The sequence below is a fragment of the Sinocyclocheilus anshuiensis genome, unplaced genomic scaffold, assembly GCF_001515605.1.
Source record: "Sinocyclocheilus anshuiensis isolate Anshui unplaced genomic scaffold, SAMN03320099.WGS_v1.1 scaffold515, whole genome shotgun sequence".
Taxonomy (NCBI): domain Eukaryota; kingdom Metazoa; phylum Chordata; class Actinopteri; order Cypriniformes; family Cyprinidae; genus Sinocyclocheilus; species Sinocyclocheilus anshuiensis.
In genome coordinates this window covers 970,824-985,875 of record NW_015548243.1, presented here as the reverse complement: position 1 = coordinate 985,875, position 15,052 = coordinate 970,824, and the positions used below count along the sequence as shown (strand labels likewise).

General features: G+C 35.1%; 1 protein-coding gene across 1 annotated transcript in view; it reads right to left on the bottom strand.

Annotated features, from left to right (window-relative positions):
* The window catches only part of LOC107655126 (TBC1 domain family member 20), a 31,169-nt gene that overhangs the window by 1,934 nt on the left and 14,183 nt on the right, over window positions 1-15,052 (bottom strand). Inside the window, exon 7 of the mRNA XM_016442551.1 lies at window positions 11,783-11,967. Coding sequence (XP_016298037.1) covers window positions 11,783-11,967 — 185 coding nt within the window. The remainder of the gene's footprint in view (window positions 1-11,782; window positions 11,968-15,052) is intronic.

Genomic DNA, 15,052 nt, shown 5'->3' with positions numbered 1-15,052 from the left:
CTCGCGATGTTTGTGAAATTACGTCTCACACAAGGTTTTCAAATTACTTTATACGTTATTTAATGAAGAAATATGAATTGTACCTCACCTTCAGCATTATAATTATTTCACCCGTGCCGGACAGGGACTGAGACAGTGCCGCTGCATGTCATGCCAAACCTCTCACAGCAGCGTCATCAGCTTGAGATCGTTTTTTTGAGATCGGTAGCCAATCAATTGGAGCACCCCTAATTTTCATCATATGTCACCTTTAAGTTAAAATACATCTTTAGTATTTTTAGTTTTAGTTCACAGTTACATTGGTTTGAAGTCAACCTACAGCAATACTGCAAACACAACAAATAGGGCTGCACGATATTGGAAAAAACTCACATTGCGATATTTTTTTTTTTCTTTCTGCAATATATTGCGATATGAAAAAAAAAATCAGATGACTTCAATAGCTCTATTTGGAAAAAAAATAATCAGTGATTGGGGTGATTTTGTAGGCGAGTAAATTAAACTATAAATGAAATCTAATAAATCTGTGTTAAAGCTACAAAAGTGATTTTCTTTGTGTTTTGTTGTTTAATTAACGTTCATGACAGAGAAAGCAACAGGAACATTAAACTGCTGTGAACCAATATACTGTTACACATCAATTTGTTACACATCAATTTTCTTTCTCAATTGTTTACCTTCACCTTAGCCATAAGCAACTGTGTTTACAAGGATACTGGCAGAGCACAGTATTTCAGGCACAAATAGACGCAGAAGTGAACAGAAATCAGTGTTCACGTGCATCTGCTTGGCTCTCACCATGTCTACTCCGGGCGCAACAAAATACTATGAACCCATTTTAATCAGTGATGCTGTGTGACTGACTACGCTGGATGTGGCGCGACACGACAAATCCCCAACAGTTAACTGATGCCTCGTTTATGACGTACTGACACAAAGTTCAAATGATATGCAACGGTCGCTTTGTACGCGTCCGGTGTAGACAGACTTTGGGGCCGTTCACATGTCGCGGGTGGAAAACGCAGCTGCACCACTTTCTCCTTCTTTCCAAAGCGCTCGGGAGCTTGTGCTTTCGTGGAGTCTGCCGTTGCTAAGCGACCGTGACCCTCGCTCTCCGCGACGATGCGGGAGTTTCAACAAAGGATAAACGGATTTCCAGCACTGAAAATCGCATGCTGTAGCTCTGCTACTAAATGTATATCTCTGTACAGCTGTCGCGTCCGGTGTAGACACCGTGTCTGTGTGTGAGCAAAGAAAATGATCAGTATAAATATAACGATCAGTAGCCTATACCAAACATCGCACATCCTGCGATGTGACTATCGCGGATGCACACATCGCGATATCGATGCTGAAACGATATATCGTGCAGCACTAACAACAAATGAAACAAATTATAAATGCTGATTAAGCCTTTATGTTTTTGTCAAGAACTATGTCTGGTGTTTACGGGCCATATCTCTACAGTATCCTAATCATGTGCGAGTTAAGGGTAAAGCAACTTTAGTTTTTACTGAAAGAGAAATGAAGACACAAAATCACATCCAATTGAAACCGATTTGATTTTCAAAATCAAGCTGAAGGCTTTCGCAACTTCCAAGTGAACAGATAAGAAAACAAACATTTTTATTTTCCTTCAAAATAACGTGCATCAAAAAATCACACACAATAAAAGAGATTTCAGAAACAGAAACCAAGCGACCAACAAAAAGATCAGGTTTGAACGCCCGGTTAGTGAACAACACAAGAAAAGACTAACTGGGTGAGGCATAGAACAAAAGAAACATCAAAAAGCAGAAAGAAGGAATTGGAGCGGTCTCATGCCTTCACCTAAGCCATAAGCAACTGTGTTTACAAGGATACTTGCAGAGCACAGTATTTCAGGCACAAATAGACGCAGAAGTGAACAGAAATCAGTGTTCACGTGCATCTGCTTGGCTCTCACCATGTCTACTCCGGGCGCAACAAAATACTATGAACCCATTTTAATCAGTGATGCTGTGTGACTGACTACGCTGGATGTGGCGCGACACGACAAATCCCCAACAGTTAACTGATGCCTCGTTTATGACGTACTGACACAAAGTTCAAATGATATGCAACGGTCGCTTTGTACGCGTCCGGTGTAGACAGACTTTGGGGCCGTTCACATGTCGCGGGTGGAAAACGCAGCTGCACCACTTTCTCCTTCTTTCCAAAGCGCTCGGGAGCTTGTGCTTTCGTGGAGTCTGCCGTTGCTAAGCGACCGTGACCCTCGCTCTCCGCGACGATGCGGGAGTTTCAACAAAGGATAAACGGATTTCCAGCACTGAAAATCGCATGCTGTAGCTCTGCTACTAAATGTCTATCTCTGTACAGCTGTCGCGTCCGGTGTAGACACCGTGTCTGTGTGTGAGCAAAGAAAATGATCAGTATAAATATAACGATCAGTAGCCTATACCAAACATCGCACATCCTGCGATGTGACTATCGCGGATGCACACATCGCGATATCGATGCTGAAACGATATATCGTGCAGCACTAACAACAAATGAAACAAATTATAAATGCTGATTAAGCCTTTATGTTTTTGTCAAGAACTATGTCTGGTGTTTACGGGCCATATCTCTACAGTATCCTAATCATGTGCGAGTTAAGGGTAAAGCAACTTTAGTTTTTACTGAAAGAGAAATGAAGACACAAAATCACATCCAATTGAAACCGATTTGATTTTCAAAATCAAGCTGAAGGCTTTCGCAACTTCCAAGTGAACAGATAAGAAAACAAACATTTTTATTTTCCTTCAAAATAACGTGCATCAAAAAATCACACACAATAAAAGAGATTTCAGAAACAGAAACCAAGCGACCAACAAAAAGATCAGGTTTGAACGCCCGGTTAGTGAACAACACAAGAAAAGACTAACTGGGTGAGGCATAGAACAAAAGAAACATCAAAAAGCAGAAAGAAGGAATTGGAGCGGTCTCATGGCCTCTAGTCTCAATCAGACACACGGAAAGAGCCTCATTTCCAGAGTTTTCCCAAGTCCTGTGGAGACCATGCTGAGGGCTACACGACTTTCTCTCCACAGTTTAGAGGAAAAACATCATTAAAAAATCATAAAATATTCAATTCCATTTCATTACGGTCTCTATGGAAGAATAGTAAACATGGAATGCAAATGCCTTTCACTCAAGATGATAAAACTGCCAGAAATACATTCAACATTTAATGAAAAAGTGGCTCTCGTACAAGAAATACTATGGACAGGCGCTAACGGGCTCAATGACTTTAAGTCTTCATTGGTTTGTGTGCTTTTTTTTTTTGCTCTCCTGCCTCTGATTCTAGGCTTTCCCCAGTTCTCATTAGTATCTACAGCTAATGCGCCACTGCTGAAAATAGCTGACAGGTAACAGCAGAGCAATTAACTTTTAAACTTTCCCTTTACCAGCAGAAGCCCGGGAGAGCCAGCGGTTTGCGCTGACGAAACCCCAGCCTAATGCAGCGACACCGACCCGGCAGAGCTCTGTCACTCAGAGCCGGCCTGAACCTCTTATGAAAGAGCGCTTTTCCATTCAGCGACAGTTCGCTGAAAAACCACATCGGTCAGGTTACTATAAGCACAAAAGAACTGCACCACACTCCAGCTCTTCTAAAGTCAAATATTAGATTTGTGCAAAGTGCAAAGCACGGTTATTATCGTTAACTAAAACCATTTAAAAAAATGTTTTATTACTTGAATTAAAATGAACAATATCCAAAATAAAATATTAAAAATGTAACATTTTATTTTATCTAGTTGCCAGTGGAACATTTCTAATTTTTGTTTAAAGTTGAAGTACTAAAATAACTAAAAATAAACTATTATATATACACTTAATAAAAACTATTTATAAAAAGAACTAATACAAATGAAGAAAAAAAAATACTAAAAGGTAAAAATTTTAATGAAAACAGAAAATACATTTAAAAAAAATTTTTACTCAAAATATTAACAAAACTATAACAGAATGTCAATGATATTAAAATAACACTGGTGCAAAGATGTATGGTGTAAAGTGATATTTACTAAAATCATATTTGCAATAATGGTGCCTAGTTTTATTGCACCAAGTTATTTTATTTCAACTACTTGCCAATGCAATATTGATATAAACACTAAAATAATAATAAATAAAAATTACTAAAACTTTAAAATTGAAATGAAAACAGAAAATATAAAAATAAAATCTAATTGAAAATATTAACAAAAACTAACAATATTAAACACTGGTGCAAAGACGTAAAGTGAGCACCATGTAAAATGAAATTATATTTGCAAAAATTGTGCCTAGTTTCATTTCACCAGGTTATTTTATTTTAATATTTGTTATTTTACTTGTAGAAATAAAAAAAGACAAAACACAACAAAATAACTACAACTTTAAAATTAGAATCATAACAAAATGAACAAAAGTAACGATTCAAAATATTAACAAAAACTATAAGTATATATAAACTATATATAAGACCAAAAGTGAGCGCTATTCACAATATTTACTGTAATCTTGTTTGCAAAAATGGTATCTTGTTGCACTGCACCAGGTTTTGACGGCAATGGTGCCAAAAACAATTGATTCTCGTGAACATGTGGAATGGAGAACAACTTTGTTTGATCGTTTCCTCACACAAAGTTATCCATGACTTGCGTATGGTGCTTTTTTGGTGTTTTTGTCCTTTTTGAAGCTCGTCAGATATGAAACTATGACCTGTTGTTTTATGGCAAGAACCAGGTGAAGATTTTTCAAAGATTCAGGTACAAAGTATAGACAGGTTTCGAAGGACGCGAGGATGAGTAAATACTTTTCATTTTTTGGGTGAACTGTCCCTTTAACTCCCTACGTGATGGGCTCTGTGGGGAATCTCTCTTCCCGCATCTTCAGAGATGAATTTTAGTCTTTGGTTTCCTCTGACTGCTCTCTTCAAGGTGGCACATGTCTGACGGTCTTTGATCGCTTTTTCTCCCTCTCTCTTGTCTCTAAAAGAGTTTCTAATTTTACAGTTTCCTCTCTCAGAAGCAGCAGATTGTGTGACCTCTGTCACATCATTCTTCTGTTTTTTCCCTCGCTCTCTTCCTCTTGCTCAATCTGTTCTTGCTGTGGTGAGGAAGATACAGCAGATGATGGATGTGTTTACATTGGAAGAACATTTCCACGGCTGCACTCAGTCAAACCATCACAACTCCACAGTCTTCACGGAAATCCTACCCTCATCTTCCTCCTCTTTGAAGTTCTCGTTCACTAATCACATGCACACATGTATTAGTGCGTAAAGCTTGTGTGCAAATGCTTACATGTTTCAACTGATTTGCACATACATATTTTTCATTTAGGATAAAATTTAGAACCAAACCAAACCACATATTCGCTAATTACATTTTTACGCAATATTTGGTTCAAAAAATGTAAAAATTTGGGGTCAGTGGGGTTTTTAATTATTAGTTTTGTTCTGCAAAGATGCATAAAATTGATTAAAAGTGAGAGTAAAGACATTTGTCATGTGACAAAACATTCTATTTCACATAAAAGCTGTTCTTTTGAACATTCTATTCATCAAAGAATCCTGAAAAATTAAATGCATCACAGTTTCCACAAAAATATTCAGCAGCACAACCGTTTTCAACATTGATAATAATCAGAAATGTTTCTTGAGCAGCAAATCAGTATATTAGAATGATTTCTGAAGGATCATGTGACACTGAAGACTGGAGTAACGATGCTGAAAATGCAACTTTTGAAATCACAGGAATAAATTACATTTGAATATATATTTATTATTATTATATTTGAATAGAAAACAATTATTTTAAATAGTAGTAATATTTCATTTTCTGTATTTTTAATCAAATATATGCAGCCTTGGTGAACAGAAGAGACTCTTAAAAAAATATTGTACCAACCTCAAACCTTTGAACAGCAACAATTTTTTATTGGAAATAATAAAATTATGGCTTCTGCAGATGTCTGAACTGAGCGCTGAATATCCACTGACCCTAAAATTGCCCCTGCTCTCCTGCAGGTGTAAACCTGATCACCATTAGAGCCTTGGGAGCCTGTTATTGGCTTTTAGAGCATATACTTAAAGCCCTCTCTCGCTGTCATAACGTTATGGGTTAACACAGTTCAGTGGGATGCTCTAATTCAATGCGTCCTTCCATCTAACACACATGATGGCCCTATTATTAGACACTTGCTGCTGAGATGGTATGCCCAATTACCCATGAGTCTGCACTTGGCTTGTGTGAAAGAGTGTGTGTGTGTGTGTCCTGCAGGCCTTTGTGAATCAGCTCTGATGTCCTGATGACCCGTAAGTGCTGTCTCTTTGTCACGTCAACAGGAGCTGCTCGTTCAAGTGTGCTGTGATGCACCAAAGGCCTTTGCTTACTGGACACACATAGAAATTACAAGTGGAGGTTAAAGGGTTAAATGTTCCTATATGCTCTATAGGTCCACTTTGGTTCACCAAAATGTTCCAAGGAATCCAAGTCTATAATGATGCTTTGAAGTCAAGTCAAAAAGATAAAATTTAGGAGCTGAATGCACATAACGCCACCACAAAGTCGGAATTTCGAGTTCTTTAAAGGAATACTTCACTAAAAATTAAAATTCGCTGAAAATACTCGCCCTCAGGCCATGCAAGATGTAGATGAGTTTGTTTCTTCATCAGATTTGGAGAAATGTAGCATTACATCACTTGCTCACCATTGGATCATCTGCAGTGAATGGGTGCCGTCAGAATGAGAGCCCAAACAGCTGATAAAAACACCACAATAATAAATTGTAAGAAACAAATCCATCATTAAGATGTTTTTACTTCAAACCGCAAACATGCAACTTTTGGCTTCAAAAGACATTAATTGATGGATTACTTGTGGATTATTGTGATGTTTTTATCAGCTGTTTGGACTCTTATTCTGATGGCACCCATTCACTGCAGAGGATCCATTGCTGAGCAAGTGATGTAATGCCAGTTTTTTCTAATAAAGAAACAAACTCATTCACATCTTATATGGTCTGAGGGCGAGTACATTTCAGCAAATTTTCATTTTTGGGTGAACTATTCCTTTAAGCCCTGCATATGTTTACCCATTCATTTTACGATCCTAGGATGATTCGGCCAGTTCAGTGATTCTTTCTTTATCAAAAGAGCTCATTGTAGTCTGGGAATTGGTAAACATTACTTTGGTTCTTAGCAGAAACCGCAACAAAAAAAAAACATGTTTAGGCAATGCATCAAACAAAGATCGCACCTTTAATGTAAATCTAATGCAGCATTTCTCAAACCCATCGCTACATATTTTAGATCTCCCTTATTTAACATACCTGATTCTACTGATTAGCTCATTAGCTCATCAAGAGCATCCGTGACCTGAATTAGGCGTCAAATAATCCAAAACATGCAGTCTTGTGGGGTTCTGCAGGAAAAGGATTGAGAAATACTGAACAAAAGCTATACCTGTAGCCATGGCCTAGTGGTAATTCGGGAAGCTCAGATTATTTCAGTTTATCTTTCCCCTTGCCCTCTCTCGAATTCTATAAATAAAAAAATAGGAAAAAGCCCCAAAAAATCTTATGCAATAAAGCATGCAACATACTGACTGATTCGCCTAAGCCTTTCCAAAGTATGAAAACGATTTATAAACGTGCTTGAGGGTTCAGACCAGCTCTAGGTAGATGTAATGTGGGTGTCATGTTCCTGAAATCTTTCTGTTTAGTTTGGCAGATCTTCCACACCCTGTGGTACTTTATCCGAATATGGGTAGCTGATGCATAACATGACACCTACCCAGATTAACTTTTTAAATTAAGAAAGATTTGAACACAAATGCAAATTTGTATATGAATATGGAAAACTACCTCAGTCCTGAAACTATTTAGCCCTCGGTTAACATTATCGAATAGCCTGTGTGGCATATGACATCAAAAGGAAAGTCGCTTCAGAAGCTGAGAAAGTTGTATAAAATTTTAGTGGAAGATTTTAATTATACAATACACTTTGTTTTTTTTAGAATTCCATGCATGGATAAATCATTAAAAAATTAGACCAGGAACATGAATTTAGAAAAAAATAATGAGATATGAAGTCATGATTGCGATATATAAAGCCACAATTGTCAGATATAAAGTCACAATTAGAAAAAGTAGATGAAATTGTAAGATGTAAAGTCACAATTATGAAAAATAGATGTAACTGATAGATTACAAAAAAGATGCAGATGCAAGATATAAAGTCGAAATTGTAAGATATAAATTTGACTAATTTATTTTTGACCTCTGTTAACAGATTGAAACTATTATATTGGCTTTTCATTTTTTGTATCTCTCTGATTGAATAGCATCAATAAAAAGAGTTAAACTAAAGAATTGTAAGATATAAAGTCATAATTAAGAAAGATAGACACAACTGTGAGATACAAAGATGCAATTTTGATATGCAAAGTTAAAATTACGAAGACAACAGGGTTATGTGAAGTTGCAATTATGAAAAATTAGGAGATATAAAGTCGCGTTGTGAAACAAGATACCTTCTGATGTTCATTCATATTTATTTCATGCTATAACCAGTAAAGAGGAAGAGATGTTCCGTTCACCTGCTGCTTGAACTGAGGGGCTACAGAGATCTGTCACGACACATTAAAGAACCACAAAGCACTATTTATTGTTTTTAATTTCGTAAAAAAATTACAAAATTTGAAAGCTCATACCAAAAGTAACCTGCTCTGTCTTGTCTCTCGGGGTGTCATCAGTGTTTGTTCCACAATGTATTTTTCACTTCGTGAGAACATGAGTGGCGTGAGAGCAGACGGCTTGTCGGATGTAGCAACAGTAACTGGGGGGGGGGATTGTGCAGGATCAATTGTAACTGTAAGATATAAGGTTGCAATTATGAAAAATACAGTAGACGTAATTGGGAGATATAAAGTCAGAATTGTGAGAAACATAGTCGCAATTACAAAACATAAGGTGCGTCCCAAATCGCGTACTTATGCACTATTCTATGACGTTTTGTAGTATAAATAGTGCGAGTAGTGCATTCACACTGAAAATTCCAAAAAGAAAAAGTGCACTTTAAATACCCGGATGATGCACTTAAATAACTGAAAAAACAAAGCGTGGAATGTTGGACACTTCATGCACTCAACTGTCACAGCTTTAATTACGTAGCGAAGGGGGAGGGGCTATCAGACTCTGATTATGAATGACAAAATAACCTTATGTAATTCATACACTACATGATTGAGTACATAGTGCATAAGTACATAGTGTATGAGTGCATAGTGTATAGTGCGTCATTTGGGACACAGCTATAGATGCAACTGTGAGATACAAAGCTGCAATTACAGCAAACAACCTGCATACAAACACCCTCGGTCCACAAACTCTCAGCATCCAACAAAATACACGGGTGCTTGTAAATTCTCCTCTAGTATTTTCTTTCCTGAACACACAAGATCTAATCAAACCGGCAACAGGCAGCGCTAACGAACCCCAAACGCTGAGATCAGAGCATCAGTCTCGGTGATAATATAATGTTACTGCGTTTACGAAGTCAGATGCGCGCGGAGGGCAGGGTGTTAGCCTGAGGGGTGTGCAGGGGGTTTTAATGAAGAACATTTGGGGGTCAAAGCCATCAGGGAGTACGTGCCACTCCTCATTACAGCACTCCACAGGGTCAAACAGAACAATAGAGATCAAGGTCACAGGTCACGGGCTCAAGAGAGGCTGCTCATTTCACTCACACACACACACACGTACGTTCTTCGCTTTCAGTGAGGCCACAGATGCTGGTGGGGGAGGGGTTATGCAAATCAGGGCAGAGCTTTAATAACCCATTGAGGCGGAGCTTCCTTATTGCAGGCCTGACTTGCATAAGATTTGCAGACAGAGTCGTTCTTGCACTTTCTGTCTATCTTTGTTGCTCTTTCTCTCTCACTGTAGCGTTTATGTCTTTGTACAGGTCTCTCTCTCATTGCCCGTCTCTCTCGCTCTTTCTCAATTCTGTCACTTCCTTTTTCTCATTTCTGTCTCTCTCTCGCTCTTAATCTTCATAGGCGACAGCAGACGCGGGGAGATCTTAAACAAGACAGATCTCTCCTCTGATGGCTTTTTCAGCGCTGAGGGACTCGAATTCCGTTCCCGCCGAATGCCGGAGGAATTGTTTCCCGCTGCCGTAAGAGATAAATCATTACAGTGGCTTCACCTGCATTTGCAAATGCAATCGGCAGACTGACAGCGAGTGTTTAGACACACAGGGGCGAGACGCAGACAGCTCCGGCTGAGCGTCCTTCACGTCACAACAGGGGCGCAACAGTCTCACCGTGTGCAAAGGAAGTGATATCATACTCAATAGCGCCACCTGATGGACACAGGTGGAAACAAACACCCCTCCAGACCAAAGATGACAAGTGTGTGTGCACTGTATCTTACAGTGTAACAGCACTGGAACTAGTATATAACACTACTTAGGGCTGAATGATTTGGAGAGACAAAAAAGCAAATAAAATGCTATTTTTTCTTAAAGATCTCCAGGTTTGCTGAGCTTGTTTGCAGGGGTGCAGAATTTGGCAAATAAATAAATAAAAAGAAAATCATGTTGTGAATATATACTAAATGCTAATACTAATACAAATAATAATTATTATTATACAAAATTAAAATAATACATCAATATTGTAATCATACTGTTGTACTTTAACATAAAAAGTATAATATATAGAATATTCAAGAAAATACAAAAAATTAGTATTTCATAAAAATACTATTATATAAAATAATATATCATTTTGCAATTATATACCAATGACTATACAAAAATAATAATAATGATAATAAAAAATAAAAATAAAAATATATAGAATATTCAAGAAAATATATAAAATAGTATTTCATAAAAATAATACTATATCAAATAATACCATATTGTATTATATATAAATTACTATAAAATTAATAATTATGATAATAATGATTACTATTGCTATTATTATTGTTACAAATATTATGCATCAAACAGAATAAGAAATATATTACCATTGCCATTCTATTGTACTGTAAAATACAGTTGAATATATTGAATGTTTTGAAAAAATGTTTTTTACAGAATATTACTTATTTAATAAAATCAATAATATCAAACAATAATAAAAAAAAATTATTTTACAGCACAATAATAAAATAATAAAATTTTTTACAGCTGTAAAATAACAATACCAATATTATAGAAATAAATAGTCTTAATTTCTTAATTTTCAAACATTAAACCCTTTGGCAAAAAACAACAGGAATCTCTTAAAGCTCCTTTGTTGGCAAAAAGTTTATAAACCTGTCTCATTAAAAATCTGGGGTGCGTTTCCCAAAAGCAACTATGGTCGCAAGTTCCGTCGTTACCAATAGAGTTCAATGGAAGTAACGACCATAGTTAGCTAACGATGCTTTTGGGAACCGCACCCCTGGTTGGTGCATGTAGTATTCCCAAATGCATGTTTATAAGTGACCCAAACTCACAACACTCACAGAGATGGAGTTTGTGTGGAGCAGCATTTACTGTGAAACGAATAGCTGAGATCCTAAAAACACCAGAATATGAGCTGCTCATGTGTAAATGAACACCCTGCAGTGCTTCACTCCAAAACATGCAGTGCATAATAATTTATAATAATTATATACTTTATGAGTATCTTATATACTTATGCTTCACTGAAGAGGTGAAAACCTTTGTACAAGTGAATGTTTGTGCATGTAAGCGTGTGATTGAGGGCCTCACATGTTGTGTGGCTGCAAAGCTGCAGACTGGGTAAGCAGAGAGGGCGGGCAGCTCATGAACAGGCTCTGAGCTCGACCAATCAGCTCCTCGTACGGCAGATCCTGAGGCATCTGAGACAGCAGGTGATGAACGCTGGCCATATCACACTCGCTGCTCTTCACTTCCTTCTGTCTGTACAACACAATCTGATGAGAGAGAGACACAGGTCTGTTAGTCTCAGCGTCAGACGGGCCACCCACAGTCCATTCACTGACCGTCTGACGCATACTGTAGACAAAACTGACAATTCAATCTGATCGACTGGCTTTATTCAAGTATAACAGTCCACTGGGACACAAATGTTGTTAAAAATGTTAAAATTACACTTCTGAGGAAGAATTTCATTGAAGTAGACAAAGGTTCATAACTTCAAATATGTGAAAAATATAAAAGAATAGATTTTTAATCACTTAGTAGCATGTAATCTAGACATCCATGAACAGAACAATATATTTCACTGTGACAAACAGGTTTGATCAGGTTAAAAAGAAAAATAAGAAATCAATGTGAAAACCGAAAGTACTAAACAAATTAGCCAAAACTTTGTGCGGAACCCCATTTCTGCCTTATTTATTTGGTTCTAACAGTCTTCAAATTTTTGTTTTTTTTGTTTTAAGCATACAAGTGAGTCATTCTGTTCGATTTATACTTACATTTTTTTTAATTTATGTTTAAAAAAGAAAAAATAATAAATACCATAAAATAATATAAAAAGAAATACAAAAATAATTCTTAATCTTAATTCAATATATAATCTCTGAAAATAAGTCTTAATGTATTTAATATATAAGACAACTTTATTTCACAAATTATTATGTTTTGAGGATAAGACAATTGAAATTTTAAATGATTGTAATTGTAATCATTTCAAATTTGTAATTTGTAAATAAATTATAATACACAAAAAAACACTAACTGTAAATTACTTTGAGAAAAAAAGCATAAGGAATTGTATTACATTTTATTTTTAACTTTTTGTAAGTTCATTTCATTTCATTTATTTTATTTTACTTGCTTTTTCTTGTTTTAAGCAACAAAAAAAGTAAACATTTGTTAGACTTGAATTAGAATTTTTATTTTTCTTAACCCTTTGGCAATGTTTTTTTTTTCTAATTTAAGACATATTTTCAAAAGACAAGTCTGTAAAACAAGTAAATGTCTTGTTTCTTCTGTGCAGATAGTTTTACTTAAAAAAAATAAATAAAAAAAAGTGACTAATTTTAAATTCACATGTTGCTCACACAGTCTCTTCCAGTCTAAGTGGGTGATTCTTGGTGAGAATAAGATACATTTTGGACCAAAACTAAACCGTTTCCTTCACTTACAAGCAAACAGCAATGAGCTGCCTGCAAGGACTAACCGTAAAATACACCTGAGTTCACAGATGTTCACTACAGCTGATCAGATGGACTCCAGCATGGGTGTCTACAGTCCATCCCAGCACAGGTCAAATAAGAGCTACTACCTAACAAGCAGGATGAACTACATTTCCTGCTGGCTTTCTTATCCTGACTTCAAACGGCCGCTGGCCCCCTTTGCTTTCACGGTTGTCTCCAGCAGGGGAGCGGCTCGTGGAGACAGAAGAAAGAGGCACAAACACGCAGCCTTCCACACAAACCTCTGGTGGATTCATTAGAGTTGTTTAATTAACTGATCCCCTTACAACAAAGTGCCCTCGATTCCTGCATCAGATGAGGAAGGAGTGGAAAAATAAAGAAAATTCTTCTCCTCTCTTTGGAGCCACGTTTGTTATTGTTGTGCTGATGAATTAGCGATCGCCTAAATAAGTGAATTAACAAATACGGAGGCAAAACATGGTAAACAACATCCTCTTTAGGATTACAAAAGCTTGTGTATAGTCTGAGGGGTTATACGACGTGGAGGATTGCTCTACACTCTCATTACTGCCTGAAATTTCAATGTAATCATGGGAAAACTATAAACTACTGTTCATAGCAAAAGAGTGCCATTCTTGAGGATAGAGACAGTTTTTTTAAGGTTGGACAAGTCAGATGGACACATACAGCCCTTAATTAGTTCATTACAAATAATTAATTTAACTATTTTATAAAGGACCTGTTTAGAGATCACATGTAAACGAGTAAATCAACACTGGCAATGTGATGAGATGTAATATTACCAGTAAAGACCAAGGTTGTTATTGTTAACTAAAACTAAAAACTATGAAAAATAATTTTCAGTAATTGAAATAAAGCTGGAATAAAATATAAATATCAAATTAAAAAAAAAACTTAAACTTAAAGGAAAACTAGAAATGTTGCCTTTGCAACTAACTGAAATACTTTTAAGTTGAAGTATTAAAAATGTAAAAAAATTAAAAATAAATTAAATATTATTTTATTATTTATTTATTTTATTTATTATTTATTATTATTATTTCATTATTTAATAATATTTTATTTAATTAAAATATATATATATTTAATTATTTAATAATAATTATTAACTATTATAAATATTATTATAATAATTATTTGAATATTATTTAATTAAAAAATATATATTTAATTATTTAATAATAATTATTAACTATTATAAATATTATTATAATAATTATTTGAATATATAATAATAATAGTAATTATTATTATTATTATATTAAAACAAATGGAATCTGGATAGAAATATTAAGATAATAATAATAAATATTTTTATATTTATTATTATTGATATTATCATTTAACTTTTTAACTGTTTTAAAAATGAAATGTTGCCTTGGTGTCTTATCTGCACTGAAAAAGTTTATGTTGAAGAATATAAATTACTAAACCTGAAATAAATATAAACAAAAACTAAACAGGACTAATAATCACAAAAATACATATTATATTCATATTTGTATATGTATTATTATTAATAATAATAATAATAATAATAGTAATAATAATAAAATATTAGATGAAAACAAACAAATAAAATTAGAAGTTGAAATAAGTTAGTAATTTAGTAGTAAAAAGTTAGTAAGTTAGTAGTAAAATTACTAAAACTAAAATAAATTAATATTTGGCCTTGTATTTTTTATAAATGTTATGCTCATCTCAATAATGTGCCATTTTAAAAGAAAAAACATGCTTAGTGTGCCTTGCCAAAAAATTGTCAAATTGGACGGATGAAACTACAGGTGCATCTCAATAAATTAGAATGTCATGGAAAAGTTCATTTATTTCAGTAATTCAACTCAAATTGTGAAACTCGTGTATTAAATAAATT